The 17,310-nt window shown below is 39.6% G+C and overlaps 2 protein-coding genes across 3 annotated transcripts in view; one reads left to right on the forward strand and one right to left on the reverse strand.

The window, feature by feature from the left end:
- Positions 1-293: 293 nt before the first annotated feature.
- LOC112847627 (P2Y purinoceptor 1) lies at positions 294-5,978 on the forward strand. Its single transcript, XM_025909521.1, has 2 exons — positions 294-401; positions 4,802-5,978. Exons 1-2 carry the CDS (start codon positions 319-321, stop codon positions 5,709-5,711), a joined length of 993 nt encoding a protein of 330 aa, XP_025765306.1. The 5' UTR covers positions 294-318; the 3' UTR covers positions 5,712-5,978.
- Positions 5,979-11,628: 5,650 nt separating this feature from the next.
- The window catches only part of erbb2 (erb-b2 receptor tyrosine kinase 2), a 30,153-nt gene continuing 24,471 nt past the window's right edge, over positions 11,629-17,310 (reverse strand). The window contains exons 24-27 of one of the 2 annotated variants that reach the window (XM_005463886.4): positions 17,060-17,157; positions 16,640-16,813; positions 15,169-15,553; positions 11,629-15,085 (exon numbers count right to left, since the gene is read on the reverse strand). In XM_005463886.4, coding sequence (XP_005463943.1) covers positions 14,736-15,085; positions 15,169-15,553; positions 16,640-16,813; positions 17,060-17,157 — 1,007 coding nt within the window. In that variant the 3' untranslated portion in view covers positions 11,629-14,735. The remainder of the gene's footprint in view (positions 15,086-15,168; positions 15,554-16,639; positions 16,814-17,059; positions 17,158-17,310) is intronic. The other variant, XM_003458756.5, reaches the window with a different exon arrangement.

Consider the following 17,310-nt stretch of genomic DNA (forward strand, 5'->3'; position numbering starts at 1 on the left):
TAAAGGTTGTGTTGGAGTCACTGGCTGTCAGAGGGTGAAAAGTGAGGTATGCTCTTTATAGGTCACCAGTTCCTCACAGTCTAAATCAGGGGTGGGCAACTCCAGGCCTCAAGGGCCGGTGTCCTGCAGGTTTTAGATGTGCCCTTGCTCCAACACAGTAGATTTAAATAGCTAAATTACCTACTTAACATGTATTGAAGTTGTCCAGAGGCCTGGCAATGAACTAATCATTTGATTCAGGTGTGTTGACCCAGGGTGATATCTAAAACCTTTAGGACACCGGCCCTTGAGGCCTGGAGTTGCCCACCCCTGGTCTAAATGTACTCACTAGTTAAAAACGCTTGTATAGTGTTCTTCTTATCCTTTAAGATGACCAATTACAGCACTGCTCAGCTGTTCTGGTATGTATTTTAAGATCCTGAAAATCAGCTTTTAAATTAAAAAGAACAACATGGTGAATATATATAAAATACACAAAAAACACCATAAATCACTGTATCATGAATTTCTACCAGGAAGGTGTAATATGTTAGCATGCTGTACTAAACGAACATGGTGAACTTTGGTGCCAAAGAGGCCAACAAATTCACAAAACCGCAAGCAATTATTCACTTTATTGTTGTTATTGTTTTTGAATCATTATGCCAGCCCAACTATGTCTTTTGTCTTTCTGTCTATATCACCTGGGTGATGTAGCTTTGCTTTTTTCCCAAGATGATTTGCAAAACCTCCACTAACACCACATCATTAATTTGATGGATGCATAGCCACATTTACATGCAGCAGTTCCAAAACGTTTGATGCATTTGTCCAGGCAGCACATGTCACTAGAACTTCACTGCAAATACTTGTCAGACCTCTATCTCACTGATCTTTCATCTCTTTTGTCCACTGCTCGGCTCAGCAATGTTGCTAGCGATATATCCTCGATACAAGCGTGTGTCCAACAGCTCTGCTCCATCTGAATTTGTGTGGGAAAAGTTTGACTTTTCCCGGTGTGATGGTGTTGAATCGAACGTGTATGCTTGGGCTGTTTGTTCAATGCTGTGCTTTGTTTTTGGTTTTCCTGCCACTGTTGCAGTCCTCTGCGAGATGTTTAAAATATGCAGGAGAAGTACAGCGTTATCACCTAACGACTTTTTCATACTTAACCTCTCCACCATGGATGCTGTCTTCTTGGTTTTCATTCCACCTGGAATAATGAATCATTTCATTTGGATGTATTGGGACTTTGAAGCAGTTTGGAACAGTGTTTATGCCTTAAATTCATCTGGAAGACCGCTCCTGATGGCTTGTACCTGTCTTGACTGTTACCTGGCTGTGGTTCATCCAGTCGTTTACCATAAGAGGAAAGGTCTGGCTCCCAGGGTTGTGATTGCTGGCATTGTTTGGACTCTCACAATCGCATCTGGGATTGCATACTTTCTTGTCTACAAGTTGTACTACAGCATGTTTCCAGTTGTGGTATTTTTAATTGCCTTTGTAATAATTGTTGTCTGTGATGGTTTCATCATCCATACATTGAAAAAGTCTGGCCCTGGCAGAAACAACATCCACCCCCAGAAGCAAAGAGCCATTCAAACTGTCATCTTCAGCCTAGTCATGGTAGTCATCTCTTACCTTCCTCCAATACTTCTCTTTTTAATCGGGGGACCTCTGATGCCCAGTGACAAGATGTTCATATGTACTATTGGTATTCCTATTACAGTTACCTCCACTTTGGGATCTGTTGTCATGCCCCTACTCTACCTTTATAATGCTGGAAAATTGGATTTTTTAAAAGTTGGATGCTGCAAGTTGTAATTTAAGCATCGGTTATTTATTTCCACCCGTTCCTCTTGAAATGACAGAAGTAAAAAAACAGTCAAAACTACTAGCTGTATTTCTGTATATGTCTCCTGTTGTCGAATGTTTATAAGATTCTATAACTTCATATTTACAGGTCTTCTCTTTTATATAATTCTCTATGTGTGTTACATGTTTGATCTAATATTTGATTTGGGCCTATCGAAAAAAAAAGTTGGAATAACAAAACCATGCGAAAACAAACTTATACATATGCACAGTTAAGACCTGTGTTTGGGACCTGTGTGCTTTATCAGACGTTAATAATGAAATGAGAAAGGTTGTATTATGAACTTAAACTTAGAATAAAGTTGTAGAAGTGAGCTGATATATTCTTTTTTTTGAGCTGATATATTCTTTTTTTTGAGCTGATATATTCTTGATAACTGAGTTCCTCCACAGTAGAGAATAGGTGGGCAATAATGACTCTGATTAAGCAATTCAGGAGGTTTTTCTCCCGTTAGACCAATTACATAGAATAACTAGGCATGTTCTTCTGTTATTATACAGAGGGAAGGTGTTTTGAAATTTAATTTTGGTTATTATTTCTTTGCAAACAGCAGTTTTTAAATCAAGTGTGTCTGTCTATGCTGCTGTGTGTTTTAATATCTTGCTCAGCCACAGAGAATATAATTCTTTAACTGACAAATATTGGCATGCTAATGTAATAATAATAATAAGAAGAATATGAATAAGAATAATAATTGTTGTTATTATTATTATTATTATTATCATTATAATCTATCCACATATGAAGTGTGAACTTCGGCTCACTTTTTAATATATTACCTACAGGAAAAATATCTCAGCTCTTGCTCCAGCACTGATCCGCTGGGCACATCTTGTCTCTCTCTGTGGTCTTTAAAGCTCATGACCTCTGTCGTCATGATTTTTTTTAAATATGATTTGCAAAATTTCCACTGTCAGGAAATCATGACCCATGTTTAGACAGCAGTTTAAAGATGCATTTGACACGTCCAGGCAGCCCATTACAGTAAGACCTCAGCACAAATACCTTCATAAAACCTCAAAACAAGGTACAGTACTCATTTGTTTGCGTTTTTGTTTAATAATGAATATTTTTATGTATATTTTCCATTGTTTGCCAACCAAAGCGTAACCAAAGATGCTGAGTCTCAATACCTTTTGCACATTTGTTTGATTATACAAAGACTTCACATCACATTTTAGTTTTTTAGAATCCAAGTTGCTTGCTTACAGCATTTTTATGTGTTTTTGAGATTATCTACATATAAACTTGAAAAGAGATGCAGTGGTTTATTGAAATGCGCAGACATAAATGGAAATACAGTAGATAACGCATAAACAGAATTTCTACATTTGAAACAAGCTTGAAAGTCCATATTTGGTATCACCAGCATTACCTTCAACACAGCATGTACTCTCTTAGGCAAACTTTCTTGTCATTTCTTGAAGTAGTCTTCAGGAATGGGTCTCCAGGCTTCTTGAAGGACATCCAGAGCTCTTCTTTGGATGTTGGTCAAAGAAGGGCAACATCTGTTCTCTGTCAAGATGATCCCACACTGCTTCAAAAATGTGGAGTTCTGGACTCTGTGGAGGCCAGTCCATGACTGATAGTGTTGCACTGTCTTCTACTATCCAGCTATGCTTTTACTGCATTAGCAGTGTGTTTGGGATCCTTGTTTATGCTGACAAATGAAGCTGCTGCCAAGCATATGATTCCTAGACGACACTGCATAGTGGATCTAAGTCTGGTGGCATTTTTCTGTGTTCGTAATCCCATACCGATGATGATTTGAACCACAAATGTCAAATTTTTGTTCATCACGTCATTAGACCTATTGCCACTGATCTTCAGTCCAGTTCTTGTGTAATTTGGCAGACCTCAGGGTTTTCTCCCTCTTTACCTTCGTGAAGAAAGGCTTCATGACAGCCACCTGAGACCATTTCTTGGACAAAGAGTAGAATGATTAACTGAAGGTCCTGACAACTTTGGGGCATGCTCCTAATCAAACAACAGATGGTACTCTGGGGGATCTCCTCCTGGAAAAACCTGCAATATCGGACGACCCGAAACATGTCCCAGAAGTGTTGTGTTGGATTTAGATCAGGTGTGGGGCAGTCAATGGTATCAGTTCCTTTATCCTTTAGGAACTGCATGCATACTCTCACACCATGAGGCCAAGCAATGTTGTGCCACTGCACCAGTATAGGATCTGACAGTAGGTCCAAGGATTTCATCCATCAATACCCAGTGGCTATCAGGGTCTATGTGTCCCTCCATGAGTATGCCTTCCCAGACTGTCACTGACCCACCAGTAAACCGGTCATGCTGAATGATGTTACAGGCAAGTATAATGTTGTCACATGTGCTCAGGGAGATCCTCCTCTCATCTGTGAAAAGCACAGGGAACCAGTGGTGGACCAACCAATTCTGGTATTCTTGGGCAAATGGCAATTGGGCTCCACAGTGCTGGGCAGTGAGAATAGGATACACAAGAGGATGTTGGGCCCTCAGACCAACCTCATGAAATCTGTTTCTGATTATTTGGTCAGAGACATTCACACCAGTGGCCTGCTGGAGGTTATTTTGTGGGGCTCTGGCAGTGCTCTGTACAAAGCAGCTCTGTACCCAGTCTTGCTGATGGGTTAAGGACCGTCTACATCCCTGTTCAGCTTTCCTAGGGTAACTGTCTGTCTCCTGGAATCTCCTCCATGCTCTTGAGACTATGCTGGGAGACACAGCAAACCTTCTGCAGGGAGGGGTTGGACTACCTGAGCAACCTCTGCAGGTCCATGTATCTCCTCACACTACTAGTAGTGACACCGACACTAACACGCTGCTACTTATCTGAGGTCAATAAACAAGAGGTTTAACTTTAAGCCATACTCTGATTAAAAAGTGTTCCTTTATTTTATTTATTTATTTGAACTGTGTCTATATAGGAAATAATTGCTGTACTGTATATTTCAGGTCTTTTAGCCACTGTTCAGTAATGCTGCTTGGACTTCATCTTCGATACAAGCCTCCCACCAACAGCTCTGCCCTGGCTGGAGTTGAAACGTCTAACTTATCCTGTGATGGCACTGAACCGGCCTTTTATGCTTGGGATGTTGTCTCAGCACTGTGCTTTGTTTTTGGTTTTCCTTCCACTGTTGCCATCCTCTGGGAGATGTTTAAAATACACAGGAGAAAAAATCCATTCTCACCAAATGAGTTGTTCATACTCAACCTCTCGATCATGGATGTTATCTTCTTTGTCTTCCTTCCACCTGGAATACTAAATAACTTCATTTGGCTGGGGCGGGACTTCATGTCAGTTTGGCTCTGTGTTTATGCCTTAAATATGTGTGGGAGACCGCTCCTGATGGCTTGTACCTGTCTCGACTGTTACCTGGCTGTGGTTCATCCAGTTGCTTACCATAAGAGGAAAGGTCTGGCTCCCAGGGTTGTGATGGCTGGCATTGTTTGGACTCTCACAGTCGCCTCTGGGATTGCATACTCGCTTTTTTCAGATTTATATAACAGCATGCTTCCTGTTGTGACGTATCTAATTGCTGTTATCATAATTGTTATCTGTGATGGTTTTATTTTCTATACATTAATAAAGTCTGACTTAGGCAGAAACAGCATCAATCCCCAGAAAAAAAGGGCCATTCAGACTGTCATCTTCAGCCTGACCATGGTCATCATCTCTTACCTCCCTCCAGTAGTTCTTATCTCAGTTGAGGGGTACCTGATCAACAAATTGTCGATTCGTCAATGTATCTTAGACTATCTAGTTACCCTTTCATCCTCTTGGGGATCTGCTGTCATGCCTCTGCTTTACCTGTATAATATTGGGAAATTTGATTTTTTAAGGCTTGGATGGTGGAAGTTCTAATTGAAGCCACTTTTAATCATTTCTGCACCTATCACTTGTCAAATCAGTCCTGTAGAAGAAAACGTTTTCAAACAGTCAAAACAGCTCAGTTTACCGATAAGCCCTATTTTAGACTGGGGTTTTTTTTGTTTTGTTTTTTTGTCATGTGCACATTTAGATTACTGAAAGTGTCCAAGCCACCTCTATTCGGTGGGTTTCTGTGATTCTGTAAGGCTATATGTACTTTTTTTCTCTTCTATGTGGAAAAAAATGAAATAAAACAACAATAGAAACCAAATGAAGAAAGCTTTCATTTTCTTATACAACCCATTTTTGGAAAAGTTGGTACACTGTGTAAAATGTAAATAAGAACGATTTGCAAATCTTACAAACCCACACTTAATTCACAGTAGAACACAGAAACCATATCAAATGTTTAAACTGAGAAAATTAAGTATTTGTAGGACAGGAGGCATCATTTTTAGCATCAATTCATGTAACACATGGCCCTGTCATGTAAAAATGAAAGGTTTGCTTTTAAACCTTTTGTTTCATTGAAAGCACTAAAAGCAAGACAGACACTCTTCGTGTGAGCACAGAAGAGTTCAATCCATTTTAAACGAGCTTTGTCTCAGAGAAGACAGCTGGGTTTCTGGATCGAGTTCACATGTGGCTTCTGCTTTGCATGACAGAGCTTCAACTTCCATTTGCTGATAACACAGTGAACTGTATTCACAGCCAATGATTTCTGGAAGTGTTGCTGAGCCCATGCTGTGATTTCAATGACAGAATCAAGCCTGTTTTTAATGCAGCTGCAGCGGTCAAATATGTAATATAGAATTTTGGCTTTGTCCTTTGCACACAGGGATTTCTCCAGATTCTCAGATTCTTTTGATGATATTACCTAATGTCACTAATAAGACATTAAGGTTTCATAATTTTACATTCAGTAACATTATTCCAAATTTGTTCCACAATGTGTAGAGATAGTTTTAAGTAGACTAGCAAACCACTACTCATCTTTGCTTTAAGAAGCTCTGCCTAGCTAAGATGCTGTTACCAACCTGTTACCGAATAATTTCAAAAATGTTTCTCCAGCTTTTTTTAAAAGATATTTTAACAATGTATTTTCTCAGTTAAACATTTGAAATGTTCCATATGTTCCATTGTGGATACAATTGAGTTTTATGAGATTTGCAAATGATTGCATTCTGATCTTAAACAACACTTTACATAGTGACATTTTGGGAACCTGAACTTTTAATTGAATGTCGTTTTCATTAATACACTGCACATATACTTTATTATTAATTATAATAATAATAATAATAATGATAATAACCCAAGACTTTAGAACAAAGTTGTAGATGGTAAAACGGCAGCGAATCTAGGTAAAAACTGTCTGTAGTCTCTGCAGTCTTTGGTGACATAAAACCTTTATTAGCTTTTAGATGCAGATACTATCAGAGAAAAACAAACTCTAGAATCTCAGACTGAGATTTTAATCTGATAAACTGAATGAAAAAGTCCAATAAAGAGGTAAGAAAAAAGGTCCTGCTGCCATTTACAAGCCTATAGACTGGAAAACTTTGGGAAATCAAGAACTTATTTTCCATGATCGATTTACATGAGCTTCATCGGGTGAATGATCACGTTACAAATGTAAATGTTGAAGGCAGGCAGGTCATCTTTCATGACACTCATCTTCACACAGGTGTGCAGGTATAAGCAAACATCGTTTTCATAACTCAGTGCAGAAGTCGTAGGAAACAATAACATGTTAAGTAATGTGAAAATTGTGGGGAAAATTGTATGTATTTGCATTATTCAAATATACGAGCGAAACCAAAGGTGCATTTCTCCAGTTTACAACAAAGTACATCCATATGTTTATATATATTTATATATAGATATATATTTAAAAAATGGAATATAGTTGTAACAATGTGAAAAGTAATAATGTAAAATTAACAAGAGGCATCAAAAGCTATATGTGATATATGTGTTTTATGTCTGTGAGCAGTGGAGAGAAATAACTTTTCTCGTTCTTTCAAACAGTCTGGATGATACATGCATTGAGTGCACTAAGATGGAACAACTCCAGTTATTTTTTCTGTCTGTGCAATCAACTACAAATGCATAAAATGATATTTTATATTATATATTATCTGCTGAATTACTATTCTGCTTCATTCTTCTGCCATTTTTCAAGCAACTTCTATTTTTAATCCTTTATTTTCTGCTTTAATAATTTTAAAATGATTAAATATAAAATAAATCTGTTCTGCTTTTATCGCACCAGACCTGTACTACACCTTTATATATGCAAATCCTTCCTAACAGCAAAGATTATTCAACCTCCCCAGATTGCCCAAATACAGCAAAGGCATGACTGCACTCCCTGCAGTCGGGATGATCAAGATGGGCATTGCTAAGACGCACTCGTATTCGTTGTCATCTGTGACAATGAAATGCCCAAAGACGTACAGCAGCACTGGGGGGAAATATGAGGTGATGGTCATGACCATGCTGTTGGTGATGATCTGGAGAGCCTTCTTCTTCCTGGGATGGAGGTCTCCCCCTCTGCGGTAGGACTTCTTCAGGGTCCAGAGGATGGAAGCATCACAGATTACAATTATGGGGAGCGCAATGATGTACACAAACGTGGCCCATGCACTGTGATTTAGATCTTTATCAACTATGGACATGGACCCTTGAACCATGGTAGCAGTCCACACAGCAGCAGCCATAAGGACCCGGGGAGTCAGACTCTTCTTTGTGCTGTAGGCGATGGGATGGAACACAGCCATGTAGCAGTCCAGACAGATGCATGCTGTTAGAAGAGGTCGTCCAGCCAGGTTTAGAGCATAGAGAAAACTGATGAAGCTCTGGAAAGACATGATGCGCCAGAGGAGGAAGTTAGTCAGGCCAAGTGGGACAAAAAATAGGAAGACCAGGTCCATGACGGTGAGGTTGATCATGAAAACATCGTTGGGGGTGATCGAGGTTCCAGCTCTGTGTCTCTGAAACAGCTCCCAGAGAACAGCAGCACATGCAGGAAATCCAACCAGAGAGAAGAGAGCGCTGAAAAACGCCCAGACTATAATACCTGGTGTTACGTGTCCGCAGTGTCCCCACTTGTTCTCCAAAGGCTCGCTGGAGTTGAAGGTTAGATTCTGAGAGAGCATTTTGAAGCAGTAAGAGGGCTCACTGATCGTCTGCGCCTGAAATGAAACAGAAATGAATGAGATTCTCCCGAGGAAACAAAAATTTGAAGAGGCTTGCTTTTCCAGTTTCAAAGTCATCTTACCTTCACGATGCGTTCTTATTTTTGGGTAGGATTTTGTGTTGATGCACACAATTTGTTTCTCCTATGAAACTGCTTATTTGAATATGCAAGTGACAGCGAGGATCATTTTTCAAACTTGGCATGGACTGATTTATTATTTTTTTAAGTGACTAATCAGCTGATCTTAGGTCCTGCAGTTATTAGAGGAACTAGTTTTCTAGTTTTCTATTTATTAATAAATAGTTTTCTATTTATTATTTATTAACCAGCAACAAGAGTAAATGCTCTGGCTACCTTTAAAAAAAAAAGAAGCTTTCTTTCACATGGTATAGTTAAAGGTCAGAAGTCAGGGGGTGTGACCTACCTAGGAGACTACTTTAAATAACTATTCTTCATTATTCGTCCATGGATACAGTGGCTTTTGTGCCAGTGACACAGCTCATGTCGGTCAAACTTAATCAACTTTTCTCGAGAGATCAAAGTTGGATAAGATGTAGCAGGTTAAAAAATCATTTTGTGAACGAGTCAAAGCTGATGCACAATAAAAGCATTTTCACAAAGAACAAATGTAATATAACAAGAAATAATATATTATTTTTAAAAAGCAGTAAAGCGGGCGTTCCTGAAGCTACAGTGAGGTTTTTATATGTTTACATCTCTTTAAGAGACTATACTTTGTCCATGTTTAATGATTCCTGTTGGTAGAAGACCTGCAGAAAGTGGTTGCAACATGAAGCCATTTAACTTTCTACCTCAATGGTACATTTTAGGTAGAGTTTCCTGATTATACTTATAAGGTTAAATTAACAATGAGAATAAAACTACTGCTATTAAAGCCAAAACAATGCTTCTAGCATGTTTTCTCTTAAGGGTTTATATATTACTTGACCATCTTCCCAGTTACTTTGTGCTGAGAAATGATTAACTGCTTGGATTATGTTCACAGGTAATATATTACTGTATTAATATAACACTACAGAGTAGGAGCAAAGTTACAAGAGGGTAAATTATAGACTGAATTATAACAACAACTAAAGACTGCTCAAGAAATTTGAAGATCAACAAACAAAACTATGAATGTCACGTCCAAAAAAATATAGTAAGATCTGGGATTAGGACACGCCTGATCCAGACCTAACTATAGGTGTATGAAAAAGAAAATTTTAAGCCTAATCTTAAAAGTAGAGAAGGTGTCTGTCTCCTGAATCCAAAATGGGAGCTGGAGAATAATAGAGAAAATGGGTGAGCCGATCTATTACTATGGAGCAGAAAGATTTGGAACAAAACAGCTGAGAAAGAAGGTTAGGGTTAGGGTTAGGGTTAGGAAACACTGATGCTACTCGAGTCCAGAAGACACAAGAAATTGAACATATTATGAAGAAAAGATGGTAGCTGAGAAAACAATGGAAGAAATCTTAAGTGGAGAAGAGAGAAGCCATTGTCCTCCTCTATGCAGATCTTAAGGGTTCCCTAGTAGCAAGTCAGAGGAATTGCTACTAGGGAACCCTGAGAACCTAATGCAAGAGGAAGGAGAAGGCAAGAATCTCCAGCTACAGTGCCCACTCGGGTTTGCCTTTTCACAAAAGAAAAGAGCAGGGAGGTACCTTCTGACATACCACCGATAACATCTGATGGATGATAGTTCCCCGTGGTGCAGCAAGGATAAGAGGGCTATAAGCTTCAGTTCCAACAAAGAATCGATCCATCTCCAGGTCAAAGGTCAAACCCTTATCTACCCCAGTGACATGTCTTGTTTCATTAAATTAAAAAAAAAAAAAAAAAAAAAAAAAAAATTACATAAATAAAAAATGTTCTACAAACATATCCTACAGACTGATTTAGCACACTGTGGTGCACCAAAACCAAAAACTAGCTTACAGTCAGTATCATCAGTGTGCCAAATGAGCTTCCACCAATTTCCCAGATTGCTCTAAGAATCTAGGAAAAGTTGGTATCAAGAAACTTTTAAATAAATCAAATAAAAATGGAAGAATTACATATGTATAAACCAGACAGTCAGGGTAGACTTCAGTGTGTAACAGCCTTGTTTTTTCTTTGCCACAACATATGCAAAGTTTCCTGAAGGCAAAATCATGCCATAAAGTGTGAACAAAATGCTTCCATTTCCTCAACATAGCCAGGAAAAAGGAAAGTCACTAAAGAAACATTTAATATAAATGTTTTTGCATTTTGCCAGGTGATGGTCATCAGCTCATAAGTAACTGCACTATATCTCATGCATAAACATCTTACCTTACCATCGTGTTTTAGTTTTGGCCGTAAGCTCAGCAGTAAAAGTCCAAAATGCAGACCTCAGGTACAGTATGCCACTTTTGCTTTAGACAGCTCACATTTACATTACTATTCAGTTTTTTAATGCTCTGATTTGTCCAAATTAAACCCTGTCCCCGTGGGTCTCAAAAGCAGCTCCACTCCCCACCACCAGGTGGCAGGAACAGCTTGTGTGAATAACATTCAGTATTTCTAGAGCTGATCATTAGATAAATGTAATGCATTCAATGTTTCAACAGAAGGATTAATGTTATATATAATGTATAATACATAATGTTATAGTTAGTAGTTATAGTTGTCGGTTCAGATTGTACAGTTCATTATCGTTTCCATAAATAAACTGGATACAGAGGAGACTCGTTTTTCACTCAAAATGTTTTATTGTTTCGACTTACGCAAACATTTCCATATAAAAATGACCATTTCTTCTTGAAATAACTTTGCTCTGCTCCCTGCCCACAGCAGAGCATTAGTGTATTCAAATTAGCTACCACTGATTTACTGACCAACAGAAAGATCAATCTGCTTAAATGCAAAGTACAAAAGATATATTTCTCTCCAAATGTATATATTGATACAGATATTTAACTTTACAGAACCTTCAGCACACTCTGGTTAGTTAGCTGTTCCTTCCTTTCTGGTTAACCTGTCAATGAAACATGCAGGTTCTTGCGTCAGCTGCACTGGATACTTATCAACAGGCTTTAAGTTGATGCCTAACACGACTATAAAAACAGGCAGAGGCCCAAATTTTCTTTTGTGCCTTTTCTTCCTGTTAAAGGGGAGTTTTTCCTCCCCACTGTCGCCAAATACTTGCTCATAGGGGTTTGTCTGATTTTCAAGGTTTTCTCTGTATTGTTGTCGAGTCTTTACCAAAGCTGCACTTTGAGGCAACTGCTGTTGCCATTTGGTGCTATACGTTTAGCTTTTTCCAATCAGAAAAGGAACTATGACTAAAAGCTTTGAGGCACGACTTTCGACATTCACCTCGCCATCCAAGAGATTCTGCAGTCGGGTTTAGGCTGCACGAGTCATCCAGATACAGTTCATTATTTATGATTGCCATCGTTGTGGTTTAACGGCAACCAGATAAATAATACATTCATAAACAAGGAAGGAACATCTGTGAGCGGTGCTATCACATGATTACGGCTTGGTAAAAAACAAACAAACAAAAACATATTCTCCTGTTTTTACAGGATTTTTTGTTTTAATATCTAAAATAAACACAAATTCTTTCCAAATCTTCCAGAAAGTCCATAAATTTTCTTCTGGTTATGGAATTCTGCTTGTGGTGGGGCCTGCAGCCTATCCTGACTGTCGTAGCGGAGTACACCCTGGACAGGTCGCCACAGGTTACAATCTCCACAGCAGCTGGGGTAGACTCCAGCCCTCCTTAAAAATCTGAACTGTATACAAATGTATACATCAATGTTTACATCAAGTTTACAAAAATACAACAGGATCAATGATCCTAATAAACCTTAATCAGCTCTTTTAGTGGAGATATGAGGTTTCCACATGACCGCAATGACACCTATGAAGGTTTTCATTCCAAAACACCACACTGTATATCCACATTATAATAAATGACAAAAAATAAAATAAAAACCTCGCTCAAAACTGTAATTCTAAATCAGGTTAGTGTAATATGATAGCTAAGGGTTTTAAAACAAATCCAGTATGTACATTTTTATGTGTGTGTAAGAAACTGTAGTTTAAAAATCAGGCATAATATTTATAAAGATCTTATTGTGGAACAAAACTCTTCACAACCCGTATGAGAACGTCAAAATAAAAGACAAAAACCAAAACTGCAAAGACTTTCAGAGTAAAACTGACATGAATGAGGGGGCTGCGCTCATTTCAGCACAAAGTCCCACTGATGTCGTGCTCCAGCCATTATGTGGACAATTTATACATCTGAAAAGAGCCTCAAACTCAGTAGTAGTTGTAAGGTGGATGCAAAGCTGCGGTTTGGTTTAGTATGCTAGACAGAGAAGGAAAAAAAAAAAAAAAAAAGAGAGGCCTGGCCTGCTTGTTTCAAGACCGCTCCAGGATTACAAGCCTCAGTGAACCACTACAACTCCTTTCTTTTCAAACATCGCCGCTCTGGGTGCGCGAGTTCGGAGAGCGATGACTTTCCGACGACGACCCGAGGGTCAGACAATGACTCCATTGACTCAGTTTGACACCCCACTCCACCCCCACCTCCTCAACCCAACACCAGTTAACATGAAGAAAAAAATCTTGCTTATTATTAACTGGGATGTCAGTGTGTTCTCAGTGAGTGGAATTTGAGCCATGCATTGATTATTCAAAAGCAACGCCTCCTCAGAATCCACTCCAGTGTCTAGTGGATTGCTTGTACACACACACACACAAATATAGGCTATGTCTATATCTTATGCAGATTCTTCACTTCTTGTGGGATATATTTACTGATAGCTTTCTTGCACAGTGAAAAGCCACTAAAACCTCTAAAGGCTTACTGCGCTTGGCGGGTGCACACAGAGTTGTCTGACATGTACACAGTGTGTTCTTTTTATGACTTAAAAGTCAGTAGTTCTCCATATTTCTCAGAAAAACTAAAATCCCTGAACAGTTAACCACTTATTCCCATTTTTTTAGACATTTCTGCAGCTTAAAAATGTCTCCTCGTACCTCAATAGCTGATGACTCGTACCACAAAGTAGCTACAGCCACGGTCACCAACAACCACATACATCAGTGCGGCACAATGCCTCTGTCTTCTCCATACAGGATGCCTTTCTTTCAGGGAGCACGTCTACAGGCCAGATGGGCTGCAGGGCCTTCTCTGTCCAAAACAAAATGGCTTTGAGAGTGCTGGAGACCCCCGTCAGGTCTGCGGGAAACTGACCAGAATACTAAGCATCATCTTCAACGCACATCATGGCTCACTTTGTCAAAAGTGTTATACATCTTTCTTCACTGTTCAGCTGCACTGAGTAGCATATCCACAGGGAACTGAAGGAAATGCACAAAAATAAAAAAGCTTCACATATAGTGGAAAATCTACGGATATTAAACAACTTAAAAGAAGATGATCATAAAAAATAATCATGATAACCTTCTTGAACTCTTTTGTTTATGGTGTTATTTACAGAAGAAGAGAAAACTTCTTTTTGGCAGTTAACAGTCACAGATTGTTTAGAGGAAGACATGAATACAAATGGTGCCACAGGCACCACTTGAATGCTACACTGTGTTGAGTCCATGCGTGTTACAACTGGGTACTAATAACGTGGCATTTAGGGACAACCTCGATCAGTTCGGATGCCGCTGCTTCTCCAGACAGAGTGAGAAGATTCCAGTTGCACGTTCTCAGCTCCGAAACACACATCCCGCTTATTTTTGCTATGTAAATGTTCATCTTCCCACTCTCCAATTTCCCTCAGTGAGACTCCGTCTGCGTCTCCTTTTTAGTCTCATTGTCCCTGTCCTCAAGTATGCCCACTCCAAGTGTCTGCTAATCCTAAGTATTCTGGATTTTCTGCAGTCGGTGTCACAAAACCGTTCATATGTCTGGTTACTCCTCCGTTGCTTTCCAGTCCTGTGGGGCCGTCCCCCGCCACAGCCCCGGGAATCGCTTTGGGTCCAAGGTCCAGATAGTATGGGTTGTCAAAGGCCGGAGAGGTGGAGTTCACTGGGATCAAATACCCTGGGTTTTCCACACTGTGACCTGAACTTAGGCCGTTAGGAAGGCGGCGGTCTATTCTGGATTTTCGAGGCAGTGTGCTGGGCCGCTCAGGGAACCCTGGCCTGAGATCCTGAATTTCCTGGTTGACGTACTCTGAGAAGGTGAATAGAAGAAGAAAAGTCAGAACACAATCGGAGTTACGGATATTTCGTTCTTTAAGAAGACCACCGACTCACCTGGCAGGGGATGATTTTGAATGGCGTGACTCCGCCGGGGTAGTGAGTGGTGAAGATAAGGATGGGGAAAACCATTACACCCATCAGTTTCTAGGTCATCCTTGCTCCCGTTGGGGAAGGTGGGGTCTTTGCTGTAGCGTCCGGGGCTGGCTGGTGCCAAGGAGTGGCCGTCTGTAGGTGCATCCAGGAAGACAGAGTCAGACTGACCTCCAGCTGAGGTGCTGCGAGCCAGCATTGGATACTGAGGCCACACACTGTTAGAGGCGCTTGCTGCCATCGGTGAGGTTGGGTACTGGGTGTGGCTGATTCCAGTCAGGGAGGAGTGAAGGTTCCGAGGCCCAGCAGTGTTGGAAGGGTCCATATCTAAGCTATGATCTCTGCTCTGCTGGAAAGAAAAGAAAACCACCTTTTAAGATATTGGGAATGTACGACATGACAGCATGTTAACAGAAAGAGTCGCACTCTCACACAGTATCATGTACCTGTTGCTCATATAATATATATAAATCCTCAAATATATGTTCATATCTGTTTAAACATTTATTAAACAGATAATTCATGAGTTCTTTCAAACACACAGACATTAAAGCAGGACTCTCAATTCTTATTTCACACATGCTGAATGATGGACATTCTCTTAAAAACTCAGCTTCTCATCTGTCACTCCAGATTAAATTAGGAAAATTATCTTAGACTGATCTGATCTGGGGGTGGGGATTTCCCAACCCTCTGGTCTGCGTGTCCCTGCCTCTGCTAAATTATTTTTATCCCCAGTGGGGATAATAATGTATCTTTCCCCAGTTAAGAAAGCCAGTGGTAGCGCATGTCCATTTTTAAGTCAAAAACCAAATGCTGTTTTAAAGTGAAAACTACCACTAACGAAATAAAACAGAAATCAATCAGATAAAGAGAGCTTTTACAGGAGACTCACAAAAAAGCAATCCTAGAAATATTTCGACTTTGCATCAGCCGCTTGATCCCACGATTACTGACAGAGGCGAGTTACAGTTTCTAATTTTAATAGCTAGAAACCGTCGCTATAAAAGGCGTCTTTGTATAATGTTACAAGCAACAGAGAACCAGCCACAATGCTGCATGAATATAGGACACCTACCCTTAAAGTTATTCACTACATTAATTTGGAACCTGCGGTACACTTTGCTGCAGAACACATAATCCAGTCAATTTCAGATATTTATTAACTCGATTAACTCGAAAGTCTGCGACTGACACACTGCAGATGGAGTGTTGCAAGAAAGCCGAAAAAGTCATCAACGCGGATTGTTTTCTCAGTCTGACATGCAAAAAATTTACTGCAACAAGATATAGCGCTGGTGAAAGTTGAGATTTAATAGAAATATGGAAATTTAAGTGGAAGAGGCTCTATCAAGTAAAACTAACATATGCTTGAAGGTATTCACGCAAAGGGCCAACACGTACAACTGCCATCACATAACAGGTAAATTCTGACCCTGTATGACTGGTGTCTGGATAGCCCATTGGCCTGGGGCTCGTCCCCTTTCCTTATATTTGGCACCAGGTACTCCTCAGGATCCATCATTTCCCCAATATTTTCATCTTCCCTCAGAAGCATCCTGTAAAACTCGCTGTCCACTGGGCTGCACTTGCTCATCTCTTCATCATTCTGAAAGACAATGAAAGAACAACATGGATTAAAAAACAAACAAAACAAAAAAACCGGACACTCTAAGAATGTACGTCTTTATTAATCTGGATAGCATTAAAAGTTTCACTTTTTGAAAGGTAACAACATCAAAAAAGTAGCAATTTTTGATAAATAATTTTATAGTATGAACACAATAACTATCAGTCTCTCTCACACTCACACACACAGTAAAACACTAACAGCATGAGTCACACATTTACATACCTGAATAACTACATAGCGAGGTGGATCTCTAGCCATGGCACTAAAATCATTGACCAGGCCTTTGAATCTCGGCCTGCTCTCAGGATCAATCATCCAACCTGCCAACCAAACAATGGTTAACTCAACACTTCAAGAACATTAAATCCTTTGACAGACGGGGAAATAAACTACAACATGTATAAAAGTCAGATTCATTTGCAGTTTTTGTATTAACCAGGAAATACATGAAATGCTTAAATCTTGACAACATC

Source organism: Oreochromis niloticus, linkage group LG8 (genome assembly GCF_001858045.2).
Source record: "Oreochromis niloticus isolate F11D_XX linkage group LG8, O_niloticus_UMD_NMBU, whole genome shotgun sequence".
NCBI lineage: Eukaryota > Metazoa > Chordata > Actinopteri > Cichliformes > Cichlidae > Oreochromis > Oreochromis niloticus.

Excerpts from the sequence above, each read along its gene's own strand:
- LOC112847627 (XM_025909521.1), top strand. The coding sequence starts at position 319 with ATGTACTCACTAGTTAAAAACGCTTGTATAGTGTTCTTCTTATCCTTT. Across the intron at positions 402-4,801 it reads AGCACTGCTCAGCTGTTCTG|GTCTTTTAGCCACTGTTCAG; the intron begins GTATGTATTTTA and ends TGTATATTTCAG.